The sequence below is a fragment of the Daphnia pulicaria genome, chromosome 8, assembly GCF_021234035.1.
Source record: "Daphnia pulicaria isolate SC F1-1A chromosome 8, SC_F0-13Bv2, whole genome shotgun sequence".
NCBI lineage: Eukaryota > Metazoa > Arthropoda > Branchiopoda > Diplostraca > Daphniidae > Daphnia > Daphnia pulicaria.
Window position 1 is genome coordinate 1,885,340 of NC_060920.1, and position 18,526 is coordinate 1,903,865.

The 18,526-nt window shown below is 40.8% G+C and overlaps 4 protein-coding genes across 6 annotated transcripts in view; 1 reads left to right on the forward strand and 3 right to left on the reverse strand.

Annotated features, from left to right (window-relative positions):
* Positions 1-18,526, reverse strand: part of LOC124312357 (collagen alpha-1(I) chain-like) — a 1,404,094-nt gene that overhangs the window by 1,229,225 nt on the left and 156,343 nt on the right. The window lies entirely within an intron of this gene.
* Positions 5,038-6,449, forward strand: LOC124312441 (40S ribosomal protein S2). The gene is made up of 5 exons (XM_046776956.1): positions 5,038-5,123; positions 5,335-5,567; positions 5,629-5,746; positions 5,812-6,135; positions 6,228-6,449. The coding sequence occupies exons 2-5, from the start codon at positions 5,337-5,339 to the stop codon at positions 6,389-6,391; spliced, it is 837 nt and encodes a 278-aa protein (XP_046632912.1). The 5' UTR covers positions 5,038-5,123; positions 5,335-5,336; the 3' UTR covers positions 6,392-6,449.
* On the reverse strand, positions 7,859-11,764 carry LOC124312338 (WD repeat and HMG-box DNA-binding protein 1-like). 3 transcript variants are annotated; one of them, XR_006910473.1, is made up of 9 exons: positions 11,594-11,764; positions 11,414-11,531; positions 10,892-11,298; positions 10,224-10,820; positions 9,630-10,159; positions 9,308-9,555; positions 9,192-9,232; positions 8,214-9,043; positions 7,859-8,134 (listed from the first exon to the last, which is right to left on the reverse strand). XR_006910473.1 is itself a non-coding variant. In XM_046776823.1 (8 exons), exons 3-8 carry the CDS (start codon positions 11,154-11,156, stop codon positions 8,991-8,993), a joined length of 1,734 nt encoding a protein of 577 aa, XP_046632779.1. In that variant the 5' UTR covers positions 11,157-11,298; positions 11,414-11,531; positions 11,594-11,764; the 3' UTR covers positions 8,165-8,990. The 3 variants fall into 3 exon arrangements, 1 of the variants encoding a protein (XP_046632779.1); XR_006910475.1 differs by having other exon boundaries at positions 9,116-9,232; XM_046776823.1 differs by lacking the exon at positions 7,859-8,134 and having other exon boundaries at positions 8,165-9,043.
* On the reverse strand, positions 16,235-18,283 carry LOC124310731 (xanthine dehydrogenase/oxidase-like). Its single transcript, XM_046774686.1, has 6 exons — positions 17,319-18,283; positions 17,116-17,243; positions 16,880-17,055; positions 16,615-16,811; positions 16,379-16,546; positions 16,235-16,285 (listed from the first exon to the last, which is right to left on the reverse strand). The coding sequence occupies exons 1-6, from the start codon at positions 18,213-18,215 to the stop codon at positions 16,235-16,237; spliced, it is 1,617 nt and encodes a 538-aa protein (XP_046630642.1). The 5' UTR covers positions 18,216-18,283.

Sequence of the window (18,526 nt, forward strand, 5' to 3'; positions counted from 1 at the left end):
ATCAAATATGTCGATTTTCTATTTTCTACCTTACAACTACGGTCAGTGGTATTTATACTGTACAAAGTGTTTCTTGTACCAAAATTTTTAAATTTGGAGAGGATTAAAAGAAGGAGTTGAGCGTTGTGTTGCTTTTGTACTTCTTGTGGCCAACAACATTAAAGAACTTCAATAAATAATCAATTCATAGAAGAAAAGTTGTTGTTTGTGCTTCAATGAATTAATCAGATTTATTAAAAGTGGGAAATTTCAAAATAATTGCAAAATTTGTATGTTTGTAATTTGGGCGTGATTTTTGAGTGGTAAGCAAATTAATTTTGGAAGTGAACTGTGAGTAATATGTTCACTCACTAAACTAGGATAAAAATGTGCAGGAAGATTTTTGACGTGTTCATGTTTTGTTCATAACTCTTTTTTGGTGGGCTGCTGCCCTCGCCCAACAGCCCAACTTTCAGGCAGTACTCGTGGATCTCATTAACTTTCAATTTAGTTTTTTATGGCCTAAAACAAATGTGATTTCCTTAATTGATTGAATACATCAAAAAATAAACTGTAGTATGAAGATTTGGTGGCATATAACAAGCAAGATAAAGCCATCGAGATATTTTTACCACCGACTTTAATTAAACCATGAACAGATTTTTTTCAATTATTTCGCCGTTTAAAAATATTTTTAAAGTTCAAATGGCACTCAAAGTAAAAGGTTGCCATTCGAATCGGCAGATGTCGCCCTTCTATAAAATGGACGATAAGACCCGCTCTAGTTATCAGAACTTCTTAGTTCTTTATTAGCGAATAAGCGAAGGATGGAATCAATGCATGCCAATTTTATATATTTCTTGAAATAAGCTTATTATTTTCCTAAAAAATCATAGATTTTATGTGGTGGATTTTCTAATTTCAATATGTTATATTCGCCCTATCAATGCTGCATTCCACTCATTTACTATTATTTTACGAAATTGTACGAATAATAGTTTATCAATGAACGCCAAAGATGTACACGAAAATTTATTGAGGCACGGAAATTACACGAAATAAAGCAAAAGGAAAATTCAGCCGTTCTCTTTGCTTTTCAATCGTGATTGCAGATCCTCATACTTTTTTTCTTTTACACAACTTTTATCAGTTATTATAAGTTTTGGTTCATTTATTTTTGAATAATTGCTTGTTTCTTAATTAAGTGCTTCTATTGTCCCTCTCATATTTAGGTGTTTAACATCTGGTTTCAATCAAAGTTCTTACTTAATCAAGAATAATTATGTTAAGATGTCAGGGAACAAGAATGGACATTTGGTTCTTGTTGATTTATATTCTTGGATATATTATCACAAAAATGGTTACAGGTATTTTATCAAATGAGGGACACATAGTGTATAGACATTTCAGATAATGTTTTTTAACGAAATGTCGATATGTAATATTTAAACAATTTAGATATTATTCCTTCGTGGCATCTGGTGGTGGCGGTGCTGTGGCGCTGGTTCTGTAGAAGAGGAAGATGCGACTTTCGTTCCTACCGGAACACCACACCTACATAAAAATCAAAAGGCCGAAATTCATCAAATGATACTTTTTCAGGCAATGATTGCTGAATGAACCTTTGCATACAAAAGGAAATTTATGATGAAGAAGTAGAAAGGTATCCGATACAGCAGAAGAATCTATTTTTTCTTAATTTCGTCTTGAAATGTTATTATTTTCTAGAATAAATATTAGAGATGTTCGATATTTGAAAATTCGTTTATCCCTAGCCAACAGCTCATTCGCCGATATCGTCAACACCCCTTTCAGTGGCAGACGTGGGGTACTTATTTATCGGATTTCCTCTATACAGGTTATTTATATAGTCTTTCCTTTATTTTCAAGAAAATTCTTTTTTATTCAGGCATTAGTTGTCAGGAAACACGTTGTTTTTACGAGGCACAATATCAGCTAAAAAATAAAAGTGCTCTAATATCAGCCCGTTGTTACCTTCTTTGAGGACTTTGCATTGATGCGCCACCTTTCAAATAACTACAGATTTATTTTATCAACTCATGGCCTTTCACGTTATTGCTTTTGACAGCGTATTACTCTTATTGCTCATAACTCATTAACCTTTCAATAATATAATAATTTATTACTTTTGACTCCTAGTGTTTCCCTGTTGGATTTGCTCTAATAACTGCGAAGACCACCGTCTTTTATGAAAAAGTCCATGAGCAAAGAGTCCCCCTTGAGCCAGAACTTATGATTTCAGACTATAAGGTAGACATTCTGAATGCCGTTGCCGAGAAGTTGCCCACTCTTTTGGCAAGTGCAATTTTCGAAAAATTTTAAATTTAAGAAATAAATTTTTCCGACATTTCCGGTGTTTTCTCATTTTTCTCTAATTTTTCTTATTTTTCCCGTTTTTCTTATTTTTCTCGTTTTATCTTACTTTTCTTGTCTCCCGGTTTTTTTGTTTTGTTTTGTTGGTGTATCTTAAGATTTAAACAATATCAACGAATCAAATTATTGGTTTTATTTCACTTTTGACCAAAAAGGAGTAACATCACACACAAAATTATTGTCTGGATATGAAATCATTTGACAGGACGGGATGGTTGGCGGAGATAAACTGCAAATATAAGTTTTACAGGAATGAAATCCATGAACAATAACTCCCAATTTTTTTTTCCAATCGTAGAAATTTTACTTGATAATTCAAATGTATCATAGGCTACTTGTCCCTCAAATGTGTACCGTGTGCAGTTCACTTATATTTCGTCATTTTTTTCTCACTTGAGCTTTGCCATTCGTTGACCTTTTTTGCAATACGTAAATGAATGAAACTGACGAACCTAGAAGGGATAAATATTCCCGTTTGGGACAAGGAAGAGTTTTAAAGAGATGTATGGCATTTTGAACCCTACCATTTCGGCCCCGTACCATTTCGGCTCAGTCTTAAATCGACTTACCAATTCGGCCCCGCTATATACCTTTTCGGCCCTATTTTCATTAGTATTTTTGAAATTTTTAAATAATTTATTGTGTTGAAAAGTTAAATAAAAGTAAGGAGAAATAGATTAAAAATTATTTAGTTGTTTTTTTTTCAATATTTGGGAGGGAGCTGTAATTCTGATTTCAGTTGTCATTCTAAGTCTTAAGTCTTAAGTCTTAATAATGCAAAAAGATGGTACAGCAACGCTACTTGGTATTACGCCATCACCTTGGTATCAAGTAATCAAGTTTATTCTATCATTGCATTCATTTGACATGACAATTTAGATACCCAAGTCCCCCTTGTTTTTGTTCTTATGGCACGCTAAAGGGCTTGCGATCCTTGCGATTATCGAGTTGTTTTCACACGCATTTTGGATTTATTGATGGTCGAACCAGGGCAACAATTTCCTGCGGTTCCTGTGGTGATGACGAGCCCCAACAAGCCCAATCGATTGAGTCACCATAATAATAATATGATGCTCATAGTATAATAATATAGAATGCAAAATAAACAATACAAACTTCTTTCTTTCTTTAAACTTCTTTTATTTTAATAAAGCTGCCATTTCGGACCCAGTTTTTGTCATTTTCGGCCCCGGGCTGAAATGGTTAAAAAAGGCCGAAAAGGTATGGGGCCGAAATGGTAGGGTCCGAAACATCGGAATACCGTTTTAAAGAGATACCAATCTCCGATTCGCACAATCGGTCTTTTTTCAACTGATTTCACTATCAGCTTAAGAGAGTCAGGAAATGAAATCAATTGACGGGCACGCAAATTATCTTCGGGCACTACTCATCTTTTATTTACTCCTCTATAAACCAACAGAGCGTTCTTTTTTTAACAAGGCGCATGTTCCCTTCTACTAATTGTACAAAGGCAAATAAATTTATATTGATAACTCAAACGTGAGTTTTCGCGAAAATAGGGAGAATACTTTAGCCTGTAAGCCACCGTGTTAAAAGCGCGGAAGCGATGGCGACGATCGCCCTCTTCGACATATGCCCCCCTGACTTAGCTCCAATTGGCCGCCGACTGTCGCCCCGAAAAAATACGACGAATGGAGCCCGCATAAATACGTCAATTGGAGCAAAGTCAGGGGGGGGGGCATTAAAATTTGAAGGCAAAAAAAAATTGTAAATCTTATTATAAATATTAGATTATTATTAATTTTACATTCAATCATACTTAATGTACCAATAAACATCTGTTTATAATTTAGATGAAACTGTCACTCTGATGAACATTATCATTTTATAATGAGTTTAATAGTTAGACAAATCGCCTTTCACAGTTTCACGACGAAATTTTCTAGCCGTGTTTCACACGGCGCTTATAGCGGTTTCCCAAAACTTAAAATTAATGACTATGAGAACAAAACCATTAAAAAATCCTCACTTAATCTCATTTAAAAGCCCGGCAGAAGTTCTTTACTTTTAATAAATTGATTTCTCATGGGAAACACAGCAGAAAAGGTTATTTCAATTAGAATAAAGTACCCTTTTCCAATTTTTCAAAATGATTTCCAACACACTCGCAAGGGGGAAGTTGCAGCGGCAAACAAAATGTACCTCTAGCGTGTGTTTTAGAAATCATAAAATTAAAAAATCAAAATACTTACTTAGAAAGTAAGTAGAAACAATGCTCATTTTAAAAAAATCTAATTACAATTTTTACGGGGTATAAATGCAAAGATGACGAGAGCGTCGTCTCCTCCTTCATTCCCAGCACTTTTTGTTTTACTCTGCCTTGATATTTCAGTTAAAGAAAATGTTAAAAAAAAAGCGGTTTATTTTATCTATTACGACTAAAAAAAGGCATCCTTTACATTTTTTATTTGTCTGTTCTCTGTTGCATTTGTTCAACTTGTTTTGCAGCCATGCAGCAGACGATAAGTAAAAAATAACAAAACAAATATGGCAACTTTGGATGGGGATTGTCGATACAATAATCACAATTTTTTCTTCTAAAAAAGTAATTTACTATTTGTTGCATCTCGCACAATTTTTTTTCAATAAATTATAAAAGTCATCAAAAATTTACAAATTAAAATAAATTAATAAACAGCGTTTGACAAAAGTTTAAATATGGCAACCCCGAGATTCTTAACCAAGTACCTCGCGCAGTCTTTATTATTATTCTACATTTCTAACCACAGGTGAGAGCATCTACTTTTATTTCATCGTTAAACATCTGCCTAATTTTAAATTCAATATGCATTAGAATATCAGTTTGATGTGTTTTAAAGTCCGTAGTTTTATATTTGCTTAGTTCCCAGAAGATATACTTAAAATGATTTAGTTAAGTCAACTATGTAGACTTCAGACTAGTTTGACGTTAGTAACACGACTTGTCTTGGGTGATTTCAGCAATGGCGGATGCAGCTCCAGCCCGTGGTCGTGGAGGTTTTGGTGATCGTGGACGTGGTGGACGCGGAGGACGAGGTGGTCGTGGTCGTGGACGCGGTGGTCCAGGCCGTGGCCGCGGACGTGGAAAGGAAGGAGAGAAGGAGTGGGTTCCCGTCACCAAGCTCGGCCGTTTAGTCCGTGATGGAAAGATTCGCACCCTCGAGGAGATCTACCTTTTCTCTCTCCCCATCAAGGCAAGCAAAATTGATATTAGTCTGGTTTGAATTCATGTTAATATGTACTTTGTGTCAACAGGAGTTTGAAATCATCGATTTCTTCCTTGGAAGCGCCCTGAAGGATGAGGTTTTGAAAATCATGCCTGTCCAGAAGCAAACCAGAGCTGGTCAGCGTACTCGCTTCAAGGCTTTTGTTGGTAAGAGGCTAAGAGCATATTGAGTTAACATGTTTGACAAGTATTAATTATTAATTCTTCCATAGCTATTGGTGACTACAATGGCCATATTGGTCTTGGAGTCAAGTGCTCAAAGGAAGTTGCCACTGCCATTCGTGGAGCAATCATCATGGCCAAGCTTTCTGTCGTACCCGTTCGTCGTGGTTACTGGGGTAACAAGATTGGTAAACCCCATACCGTCCCTTGCAAAGTTACCGGCAAGTGCGGCTCCGTCTTGGTGCGTTTGATCCCAGGCCCTCGCGGTACCGGTATCGTCTCAGCACCTGTCCCCAAGAAGCTGTTGCAAATGGCTGGTATTGAGGATTGCTACACTGCTGCTCGTGGTAGCACTGGCACCCTTGGCAACTTCGGTATGTTAAATATTCGATGAATTTATTACTTTCGTTTATTGTTATTTATTATTAAATTTATTGTTAAACGTTTCAATATTTCTCCCTTCCAGCCAAGGCAACTTACGCTGCCATCGCCAAGACGTACGCCTACTTAACACCCGATTTGTGGACCGAGACTGTTTTCAACAGCTCACCGTACCAGGAACACAGCGACTACTTGATGAAGAATCATCGTCCCATTGGTACTCAACGTCAAGAAGCTAAAGCCTATTAAAAGCTTTCTCATGTTGGCACCAAATCGTTGAACACCGAATACACGTGACGTGAAATCACTGTTTATTTTACATTCACTTAGCAGTTAGTTAGTGGGCTGTTAAGTTCGTGTAAACACTGTCGTTAAACCACGAAGCTGCTGAAAACTATCATTTGAGTGCCAGATTGAAGAGACGCTAATTTAAATGGAAGCGAAAAGACTAGATGAAATCGGGAGTCTTAACGGATAGCATTGAGCATTAAGTAAAACGTCTTACCATTTGCTACGGCTAAGATTTTTCCTAGAAAAGAATCGTTGCTTTCGTACACAACCGCTTGATTATTCTATTGTTTTAACAAATTGGCCATGTGGTAACGTGCATGTAATTTGGTTAACTATAAAAAAATATTATTGTTTTAGGAGAATCTTCCGTAGGCATGTATTATCTCCATTATTTCGGGTGTAACAATGACGACCAGTGGGTGTAGGATGACTCAAACTCGATAAATACTTCCGTGCTCTTTACCCATTTGCAGCTTGCATTTCTCAGCAACTATTTGATAATATAGAAAACAAATTATCTCGTTGATTGCAAATAGTATACCATATAGAATATTTTCATCGTGATAAACATTCAATTCGAGAATATTTCCTAGAAATGGCAGGGCTTTCGGTTCGAGAATAGCATCGACGAGCCGAACGAAGCGCGATTAACTTCATGCCTAGTAGGTAGATGGCCAGCAAGCAATGACCCAATCATTGTAGTCCATCCAATCAATGTAAAATCTAACATATTTTGAAAAACGACACAATTAATCGGTAAAACAACCACTAGCATGCCAATCTCACTTCATAATCCATCTCTATCGAACGAAAAATGACTGGCTACTCTTCTGCACTCTGCGTTCTCTCCATATTGCTAAAACCAGGCTAAAACTGAAGTCGTTATTAGACATGTTAAACACCTTTCACATTTTTCAATTTGAACTACTCTATAGGCTATACTGGCTATATTCCGGCGTATAATATATTTCTTTTGCGAGTTGCGACGATCTATCTAATTCAATCCAAGAGAAAGTCAGAAAGTCTTAGATTTAGTCTAGCCTTTACTTTCTATTGTGTCAAAGGTGTTTCCTTTTCTGCATTTTTCTATGAGTCCTATAAGTTAAACGTAAATTGTGGTTCCCTTCATCTCTTTGCTTTATAAATAACGAAACAGGCGGTTGTGTATACTATATCTAACTTATCATGGAAAATATGCATAGAAAATTGTCTGAGCAGATTATTAAATATTGTTTAAGGGGAAACTTTCGAATGTTTTAGCTCATCCATTCCTTTAAACCGGTATAATACTAATATTATACTATCTTCAAGTAGAATCCAGTATATTAAAGTTTTCTTTCATCCCTTCAATATTAATCGGACTTTTTAAAATTGCGGAATAAAAATCTTTGACACTTTTTATTTTTATTATTTAAAAAAAAAAATTAAATGAAAATAGGATTATAAATGGTTGGACAAAAATACGTTACAGCTGTTACAGCAAAACTACGCTAAAAAATGAGTTGGCACCAATAAATCGCTAAACACCGAATACACGTATGACGTGAAATCATTGCTCATTTTACTTTCACTTAGCAGAAAGCTAGTGGGCTGTTAAGTTCGTCGTGTAAACACTCTTGTTAAATGCGTCCATGAAGCTGCTGAGAACTTGAACTTTGAATGCCGGATTGAAGAGACGCCGATTTTTCTTCCATGGCTCAGCTGTGTGATAACGGTAATGAGTCAAGATAAGATCAAAATCGAATGTCTTCATCGACTCCAATTTAGTCAAATGTGTCACCTTTTGCAACGCCCAAGCTTTTTCCGAGAAGAAGAATGAAGCAATCGTACTCGACCGCTTACCGGATAATACTAACAAATATCTTTTAATTTTTAAAATTAGAGTAAAAATAATTGTAGATTTTAGTACATTCTCAACTGGCAATGTTTAATTACAGAAGAAGGCAAATATTTCCGAAGTTTTGGATATAATACTTAAATTGTATACAGTAGTTTATGAATGTGAAGTTAAATAGTGAAATTCTGTTACGATAATTTGCATGTAGAACGCTATACTGACAATAGCTTTTGAGTCCGATGGATTCTGAGTGGAACTGGTGATGTCCATCTCTCCGTCCTCACCTTTTGGCACGACCAATACCGATTGCGTCTCCAATTAGAAATGCTCCTGACCACCCATCCAGGACGTGCTGGGCATTCCGGAATCCGGCCTTGACGTCTCCCTGGATGATTTCACGGCTGTGGCCTTGGTAGAAGGAATTGTTCTTGATGGCGTCTTGAATGGTGAAGATGGCTGGACCATCAGACGGACTGTAAGTCACTCGGACGAGCCGGCTGGCCCGCTGTGCCAGCGCCAGATTGTCGGCCACCACGCAGGCGATCACCTGGCCGCAGCAGGTGACCCGTTTTGAAGCGAAGACTTCCTCGTCGTGGACGATGGGTCCGAAAACGTTCCGGCCGGATGCGATATCTTTGGCCGAGAAGAAGCCTCGGACGCCATCCACCTCCAGAGCTGCCGATGGATCGATGAAGACGATTTCGGCGTGGGCTTGATTTCTCACTTTTGATCTCTTCTTGAGCACACTTTCCGTGCACACATATTGTTTCCACCTAGCCATCACAGAAGAATAAAAATGAAGAACCGAAACTTTCCTTAAACGTAAAAATGATTCGTAATTATACCTGAATTGTAGGTTGAAAATACAAAGAATCAATTAAATCAAATGATCAATGATTTAAGTCATTTCATTTGGTTTACCTTCGATCTTGAAAACAGGTGGAGTAGAAATAAACATATCCCTGATGAAAAACAAGCATTAGAAAAAATTACCAACGAATCCCATTAAGTAATAGATTTTGTTTTTAATTAAATACCTGTCATCGTCTAAAGTATTATTAGAAGCATTTGATGAGAGATATGAAGTTCGTGTTGGTTCCATCAACAAAGTTTCTTCGGCTTCACGATCTCTGACTAGCTGCTCGGCCATCTCCGTCAGTCGGTTGGCCAGCTGGCGTTTCCTGGCTCGCGTTGCGTACTTGACGGCCAGCTGGAGCAATTGCTCGCAAGGCATCCATTCGGCCACTTCCACCGTTCGGACCTCCCTCTCGGCCTGACAGGCCAGCTGCAAAAGGTAGAGGAATAGATCATCAGCATTGGCTTGAACAACAACAACACGAACATGGGCGGGTGACTGACGGCGAACATCTTCATCAACGATTCCTTGGACAGGCGGTCGGCCTTATTCCTGGGGTCATCCACGTCAAATCCCGTCTGGTCCAAGGTGCCAGTCAGCTGGATTTGCAGCGTCGACTGAATCAGGGCTTCTTCCAGCTGAGTTTTCTCATTGGCGCCGTCACACAGCGGCAGTCTGACGTCCAGCAAGGACATGTTGGGGCGTGGCAAGGTGGGAGGGTAGCGGGCGCCCTTGCACAGCACGCAACGGACGCATTTCTCCAGCTCGCTCAATCCGATCAGAAAGTAGTGGTCGGATTTACCCTTGACGTTCTGCCTCGTGTCCAGCAGAGGCATCCACATGCCGGATCGAAGTTGCACTTCGCTGCTGTCCATCGTGGCCAGCGTTCCTTCGTCACTGAATCCGGCCCACGATAAGTCACACTCCGGGCCGAGGGGAAGAGTTTGCGGATTGACCAGCCATTCGTAACCAATCGGAGATTTCCTGTCGATGCCCACCAGTGCATAGCCGATAGATTGTTCGCTAAACATGCCTGTGGGGTTAAGTTGTGAATTAAATTAATTCTCTTTTTAAAATCAAGCCACAATGGCACTAACCCACTGAAGAATGATAAGCCATAAAGAGTTTGGAACCGTGGCCGGCCAGGCAGAGTATAGGTCCAGGGAGAGAAATCATGGCACGCTGGAGCCCAGAATTTGAAAAGAGTCGAAGCAAATTCCTGGAGGTGGCCACTGCCACCCAGGCATCGCCGGCGGAAAAGGCTAGAGCATCTTCCCCGAGTGGCAAGGTGGTCGCCCACTCTTTGTGTCCATCCCAGGCAGCAAAGTTGACACAGACAATCCGACTGGGGCTATCTTCCTGTGCCGGACCGGCCAAGAGCAGAGACTGGCTGGAAAGTGAGGCCATAGTGTGACCCAGTGTGTTGGGTATGTGCAGTCCATGGTGGATGGACGAGTCGTGGAACTCGACTTCGATGCTGCTGGCACTTTGGTCACCTTCTTCTCCGAAACATTTCACGATTCCGACATTGTTCCAGACCATATACCGGTGATTCAAATGAACTGGTGATGACCCTGGTTGAAATGGATCTCGTTTTTTACTGGAGGATTGATAAGGGCGTCTGGAATGGCCGGCTAAAGGACTTGAAGGTCTGCTGCTAATCTTAGACGCTCCGTCGTCCAAGACATCAAAATCTGAGAACAAAATATTTGCATATTTTAAAGATACTATTCAAAATAATAACAAGACAAATGATGAGCTATACCCATAGAATACGACTGAAATCCTGTGAAAACATCTTGGCCGTCTACTGCGTTGGTGGGGAATCCAGTATCTTTCTTTATCTGGCTGATGGATATTTCTGCGTCGTCATCTCCAGCAATAGCCGTCAATGAGATGGCCACTTTTGCACTTTGCTTATTCGCCTTGCCCTCCGCCTGAGCCGTAACATTTTCCAACAAGCCAAGGTAACCCTTGCAGTCGCAAAATGCAATCTCCTTTTGAGTGGTCATGGATGGGTTCCATGCCATATTGCAGATTTTTTTGCGACTTTTTCTCGTGTTGAAACGAGTTGACCACAATTTTAGTCTGCATATCCCAAACGAGGATATCACCAGCCTTAGAAGCGGTCGCTAGAACCTTGCCACAAGTAAACCAGCAACAAATGGAAATCTACAACAAGAAATAAACTTTACATACAAAAGATTTACAACAATTTGCTTAGAAGTACTCACAATAACTACTACTACAAAAAATAACAAGGAATGTTGAGATAATATAAACTTACCAAAAACTCTGATTTAGGATCCTGGTTGACATTGAGAATGGGTGCAGTTTGTCCAGTGAGAACATTTTATTTGGCCTTATTGCTGCTCAAAAATACTTTCACCTTGATTGTCATATCACTGTCAAATCAAACTGGTTGTTATTAAATATTCAAATTTAAAATCAAATATAATCAGTAAACCCTGGACAAGCTGCAACTTTTGATCCAAATTTATTAACAGATGTGTGGGTGATTGTAGAAGTAGCCCGTGTTACACTACCATCAGTCTGGTTTCGTGATGTAAAAAAATTTGCAGAACATGCATGTCGGTTCCTACAAATACTTTTTTGTCCTGCAAATGACTGCAAATACTCCTTCGTGAATTTAGCATTGCGTTTTATGCGCAGCGCCAAACTGGCTACGATACACAGCTGTGTATCGTACACAGTACACAGCCTGTTACACGCTGCGCATAAAACACAATGCTATACGAAGGAGCAAAATGTAGAGAGAGAAGAAAAATGCAGCCGAGAGGTTGCTAGGTGAAAATAGGTATGACTTTAACTAACCAGTTAAAGCCATCTTATAATACCCGACCATTGCGCAGTTGACGTCCAGCAACCGCGCAATCCTAGAAATGATTTGGTTACACTTTATGACACGTATACAGGAATACAATTACAGTTTAATCGCGTACATATGATATCATTGGTTCTTTATACGTTCTTATAAGCACGTTTAGAACACCCACGACACTCACAAACATGAATTCAGCATGAGATCATTTTCCATATTTGAATATAAATTTTGTGCAATGATATGTAACAATACCTACAAAAATATTTTTTCACAGATAAAACCTGAAAAAATGTCACGGAATTGGATCAAGTTGGCATTATAATGCGACCCGTCACCGTCAGTAATACTTGATGACGACTTCAACTGAGAATGTGATTTTTACTTGACTATATATATGCGTATATATTGTATAGGGCTAAGAACTTAATGTATTTGGGGTGTTGAAGTAGAAGTAGGCTATTAATTCAGATGTACAAATTCGAGTAAAATAGACCTCTTTGTGTGAAAGCATGAGTGTAATAATTCGTATTCATTGGCAAATACTAACATGATTGTTCGTCGTTGTTCGTAAAAGAACAACCCCATTGGCCATTGCCCATTCAGATTTCAAATTCTCTAGACGCTCTAGTATAGTATATATCATTGCGATTTAAGATTATACATTTAGATGGCATTATTATGCATGACATTTTCCTTTGATGGGCTTGGCCACGTGGCCATTCAATATCTTGTCTGCTACGTTTCATTTGTTTCAGAATCAATTAGAAAGTAAACCCTCGAGTAAACCACTTACTAAATTCGTTTACGTTCGGTGCACTGTGACACCCTAGATCGCAGCAACACGAGCGTTAGCATAGAATAGCTACCGAGAGCGAGACCTCGAAACACGGGATTCACGCACTGTGCATGTGTAGCCTTGGTTTCTCGTTACGCGTAAACTCGTTTCGTAACCGCGGAGGAATCTCATTGCCATAGCAGCTAGGGCCAATCAAAATGAATTAATGAGCAGCATGAAGAGAATAATCAAAGAGAGACGAGCTCTATTACCCGAAAAAAGATAATCGCCCTTAAATAGAACAAAACTGATCGCCTTCAACATTCGTTGAGTCGCGATGACGTCAATTTCTTCTCTCTCTCCTTCTCTCTCTACAGCGCGGCCGGGACTTGTCGTAATAAGCGACGGCGCCAAAAGGGCGCTGCTGCAGCACGAGCCTTGTTATTATACATGATTATTTCTCTATTTATTTTTTTCGAGATTTTTTGGCTGGCAGCATTAAGCTATAGCTGTCGTGCGCTCAATCGAAAGCCATTAACAACAGCAACCCGAAAAGAGCAGGAGCAGCCGCGAAAATCTACGACCTCTCTTTATAATATCTCCGTAATACGATATGTCTTTCTCCTCTTTCTCACTTCCCCCCTTCGCGTCTATGATGTATACTTGGATAGGCCAGCAGCGCCCATGCAGACCCGCTGCTCCATGACTGGTAGGCCTATATATAATACACGATAATACGTATTAATATCGAAGTCGGCGTGCGCTAACCCAAGAAAGTTGGTCACTATTCCACGATTAGAAGGCCAATTTCACACAACAATAGAGCCTCTCCCCCGAGCGGCTGATGAAGACTCGGCGGACAATGGAGTGACGTCGTGGAGCGTCGCCGCCGCACGGCCCAGCAACAACATCCACCGACAAAGTCCACAACACTGACACCAAAGAGTACAAACAGTTTAATAAAGCAGATACCGCTCGCTCGCTCTCTTTCACCACAGCAATTAATTATTTGCGCATTATCTGAATCAAATATGCTAACAAATAAGCAAAAAGCCCCCCCTCCCCCAAAAAAAAATAAATAAATAAATATGAGCCTGTGCTGAGGTAGTATTGCGGGTGAATGCTACTGCTGGGTTGTTTCCGTTGATGGTGAATGGCGCCGCCGGGGTTGGGCCTATAGTCGGACACATTTTTCCGTCTCCTGGCGCCGGCCGGCCGATCTCCTCCCACCGCCATGTCCCATGGTCCCCATCGTGCGCTGGCTCTTTTCACCCATAAACCTTTTTCTCCCTAGTCCAATAAAAAAAAGAAGATATATATATAGTCCTCTCTAACTGCTTTCGGTGGTGGCTGCTGGGATACAATGTTTTATCAATTGAATTATTATACAGCTCCGTTTTTTTTTAAATTTTCGTCCCCTTGTCTCTACGGTTATGAGCCGGCCACAAAGAAGGGAGGGGGCAAAGAAGTAAGCAACACACAAGAAAATATACTGTACATTTAGAGAGAGATGAAAAAAGGGAAAATGAGGTTATTGATGATTGCATGGGGTCGCAAGAATAAGTGTTAAAAGAAGAAAGGTCGTCGACGCTGACTTGTTTGCATTCCACATAACATTTAGGCTCCCAGTGTAAAAAATCAATCACGAATAGGATATCAATTTTGACTGCTGTGGTCGAAAAGAATGTAGAGGCTACTAGCCTACTAGGTCTTTGATTAGATAAAGATTAAGAACCATTCCCGTTATAGATTTCAGTTATTAGATTTTCAGTTATAGATTCAGCCATTTAGTTATAGATTCCGAACATAGATTAACCCAAGAACCATTCTGTACACCGGAACATGTACAGAAAAAATCTTGCTGGGAATGCGGAATCATCCCATCCAGCAGCATCTTGTTCTATAATCGTGTTATAGTCACAGGCTTCGAAAGTTGATCGTACATATATCAAGTATACATAGTATATTTGCTGTAATGCATACTTTGAACGTATAGACGCGGATGAATGCGACCAATGCACTACATTTCGTGCCAGGGCATCAGCCGAATTTTCCCTCGAGAGTCGAGAGAGAGAATGGGAATGCAGCACGTCAAAAATTCTCGTGCATCTCTCTCGGCGGTTCGTCTACTATTAATTAATAGATCGTGTCAAGCTTTTTATTTCTTCTTCTTCTTCCGTTCCTTGCGGCGTCGCGCGCGGGCATCATCAGGGGCGGCCATGCAGAAGCGGTGCCGGCCCGAGAGAGAGCGGCCAGATCCTCCCCGACTGTCACGGAGTCTGGACGTCGGGAGATTTTGATTGTTGGTTTTTTATTCTTCTTTCCTTTCGTCGCCACCCTCCTCAATCCTCACTCCCCCGTGTCTCTCTCGACTTAATTTGGCCCAGCCAATGCGTGAGTGCCGGGCCGTACGGAAATATCACGCTGGGACTGGGTGTGGTTGGTTCCCAATTTTTTTCTTTCTGGCGGATAAATGACATCAGACGCAAAAAACCTACGACGAACTGTTGAAGAAAATAAAAATAAAATTAAGTTTTGTTTAAAGCTGATTCTGCATGTGCAGCACGCATACACAGTTCATATTGAGGACGCTGTTGGATAATAAATATCAAGTGGATGGCGTCAAAGTCATCCGTCTTCGAGCAGTGATGCACATAGAGGCGCAGAGATTTTTCTTCTTCTTCTTGGGTTCCAGCGGGTTCCAGCGCGGCGCATAACTTTCTCCGGCTCTTGTGGGGGCTCTTCTCCTCCTAGGGGCGCCCCCAATCCCGAAATAGAAATCAAAATAAACTCCAACTCAAACACAAGAGGAAAGGGGGGGGGGATGTTGAGTAGAACGGAAACGGATGGGGTCGGAGAACACTTAATAACAAGGAAATATAACTAACACATAAGCACAACACACGGCCCCCGGTGTATGTAGTACCACGCGTTGAATAGGCTGTTGGATTTCAAAATCAATCAGAGACTCTTTTCCTCTTTTTTAAAGAAAAGATAAATTATTTTTATCGTATAATATAAATAGTTAAAAAAAAGTGTTATTATCATAAGGTCCCGTAGCTCATTTGGTAGAGTGCTGGACGGTTGTGCCGTAGCGCCAACCCCTTCCACCGGGTTCCGGCGTCTAACACAATTAGGCGAGATCGTGTCACCTGCGCGACCAAATTTTTTTCCGTTTTTTTTTCTCCTTTTTTTGAAGCTCAATATTTCAGCTACACGAATGAATACGGAATTAATAATGGAAATGTCTTTATTGAATTTACGAACTCAACCCCTTATGAATGAGGATGGATGGAAGTGTTCGTTCAAAAGTAGTTACTGAATCAATAAAGTTCAATAAACATTTTCCAAGTTTCCGTATATTAATTTCATAAATTTTCAACGAATATGTAGTTTAAAAAAAATCTGATGGTTGCACGAACAAAATGTCTGGATCAAACAAGCATCGATCTGAATATTCTATAGCTTTTTTATCTATTAAAAGCAAACTAGACCGATGCTGCCCACGGCAAAAATGTACCCGGTTCAGGCTTCGAAACCTATAAAATTGTAAAACAAAAAATTTTGAAATTAAGCAACTCGGCCATAGCAAAACAACACAGAATCCAAAAAGAAAATGTTAATTTATAAACCATCTGAATGAGGTGGTCTTTGCAGGCCATTCGAATGCGTTCGGCCGTGGCGGGCGAATTGATTGAGAAGTTTCCGGTTAATCCGAATTCAGTTCTGGCCGAATGGATGGCGTCTTTGATAGCGAAAAACACGCTGGATGTCAAGAATAAAGGTGGCTCTCCAACAGCCTGTCAAAACCAAAGATTATGATGTATATAATCCATCGTAAATGAATAAAAGAAATTGAATCTTATACTTTAGAAGAGTAAACAGCATGCGGATTGGGACAGCCTCGAAGAAGAGAGACGTTAAACTCTTCCGGAATGTCATCAGCGGAAGGAATTTTGTAATTAGACGGCCCACGCGTGATGACTTGGCCGTTGGCTGGCGAGAAGAGCGGTTCTTCTAGAGTGAACAAACCCAGTCCTTGAACGAATCCTCCCTCGACTTGGCCTGGACGTAGTCAATCATATTTACTTTTATGACGTCTAATTAAATCGAATTAAATCATTTATTCATACCGATATCGATGGCCGGATTAAAACTTTCACCAAGATCCATGACTATATCCGTCCTCAATACCCTGTGGTTGCCCGTCAGACAATCGACTTCAACGACGGAACAAGCTGCGCCGAAACTAAAATACCGGAAAGGAGACCCGCTGTTGGTGGCGAAATCGTAGCCAATGCCAGGAGTCCTTGACAATTCAAAAAAATGAATAGTTAACTATCAATTTAAAAATTAAAAAAACTAAAAATTGTAGAAGCCAGTTGTTGAGAGACTGATGCGCTGGAAATAAGCTTGCATGATCCACTCTTGCCAACTTCCGTCCGGATGGGATTTGCGGATGGGCGCTAGTCGATCCACCAGAATTTGACAAGCATTCTACGATCGAATAAAAAAGGAATGAATGAAATTGCATTATAAATAACGGCCAATAATAATCTCATCACAACGTACAAGAACAGCCATGCCGTTGAGGTCAGATCCAGCGCTGGCTGCCGTGGGCGACGTGTTGGGCACTTTGTCCGTCGACGTCTCCGAAATGAAAATCAAATCGACGGGAATGTTGAGCGCTCGGCTGGCCACTTGGAGCATTTTCGTGTGCAATCCCTGGCCCATTTCGGTCCCTCCATGGGTCAACAACACCGATCCGTCTTTGTAGACGTGCACCAGAGCTCCGGCTTGGTTGAGAAACAGGGCCGTGAAAGCGATGCCGAACTTGGTGGGAATGATGGCCAGTCCGCGCTTCTTGAATCGGTGGAGTCGATTGAAACTTTCAATTTCCTTCCGGCGGTCTTTCAGGCCAGCCAGAGCTTGGCACTCGTTCCAGCAGCGATCCAGCGTGCAGTAGTCCAGCCGTTGGTTGTAGTGGGTGCTGTCGCCCTCTCGGTACAGGTTGAGCGATCGGACGGCCGTGGGATCCAGGCCCAGGTAAGAGGCCACGTCTACCATGACGTTTTCGACGACGGCCATGCCTTGAGGGCCGCCGAAACCGCGGAAGGCCGTGTTGGACGGCAAGTTGGTCCGGCAGACGATTCCGTGACAGCGGAGATTCTCAATGCGGTAGGCGTTGTCGATGTGGAAGACGGCCCTCTCCATGATGCCGCGGGAAAGGTCCATGGTGTTGTCGCCGTTGGAAAAGAGTTGGACGTCGAGGGCCGTCAGCCAGCCGGTCGAATCGAATCCGACTTTGTATTTGGCCAGAAACGGATGGCGGATTCCTGTGCTCATCATGCTGTCCTCGTCACTGTTCAGCATGCAACGGACGGGCTGTTGAAGCCGGTAGGAGGCCACGGCGGCCGGAGCAGCCAGCACGGCCGATCGAGTCTCTTTACCGCCGAACCCGCCGCCCATTCGCTTGACTCGGCAGACGACCCGATTCGCCGGCAGACCCAAAACTTCGGCGACGACTTGCTGGACCTCCGATGTTTTGACTATTGACTACAGAATAAGAACACAGCTCTAGGTGTTATGTGTATATTGAAATGTAGGTCAACTTTCGGTTTATAACTGTATATGAATTAACATTTTTGCAGTAAGGAAAAAAGATTGGGGTGAAATTTGATATCTTGTAATATAAGGTATTTGCTTCTTGTTAGTGATTTTTTAATCGAGTGTGGTTACAAACTTAATACAATTATTGACAATTTGACACGATAACCTTT

Excerpts from the sequence above, each read along its gene's own strand:
- LOC124312441 (XM_046776956.1), top strand. The coding sequence starts at position 5,337 with ATGGCGGATGCAGCTCCAGCCCGTGGTCGTGGAGGTTTTGGTGATCGT. Across the intron at positions 5,747-5,811 it reads TCGCTTCAAGGCTTTTGTTG|CTATTGGTGACTACAATGGC; the intron begins GTAAGAGGCTAA and ends ATTCTTCCATAG. Across the intron at positions 6,136-6,227 it reads TGGCACCCTTGGCAACTTCG|CCAAGGCAACTTACGCTGCC; the intron begins GTATGTTAAATA and ends TCTCCCTTCCAG.
- LOC124312338 (XM_046776823.1), bottom strand. The coding sequence starts at position 11,156 with ATGGCATGGAACCCATCCATGACCACTCAAAAGGAGATTGCATTTTGC. Across the intron at positions 10,821-10,891 it reads ATTTCAGTCGTATTCTATGG|ATTTTGATGTCTTGGACGAC; the intron begins GTATAGCTCATC and ends TTTTGTTCTCAG. Across the intron at positions 10,160-10,223 it reads GGCTTATCATTCTTCAGTGG|GCATGTTTAGCGAACAATCT; the intron begins GTTAGTGCCATT and ends TTAACCCCACAG.
- LOC124310731 (XM_046774686.1), bottom strand. The coding sequence starts at position 18,215 with ATGGGCGGCGGGTTCGGCGGTAAAGAGACTCGATCGGCCGTGCTGGCT. Across the intron at positions 17,056-17,115 it reads TCAACAACTGGCTTCTACAA|GACTCCTGGCATTGGCTACG; the intron begins TTTTTAGTTTTT and ends TGAATTGTCAAG. Across the intron at positions 16,812-16,879 it reads TAATCCGGCCATCGATATCG|GCCAAGTCGAGGGAGGATTC; the intron begins GTATGAATAAAT and ends GACTACGTCCAG.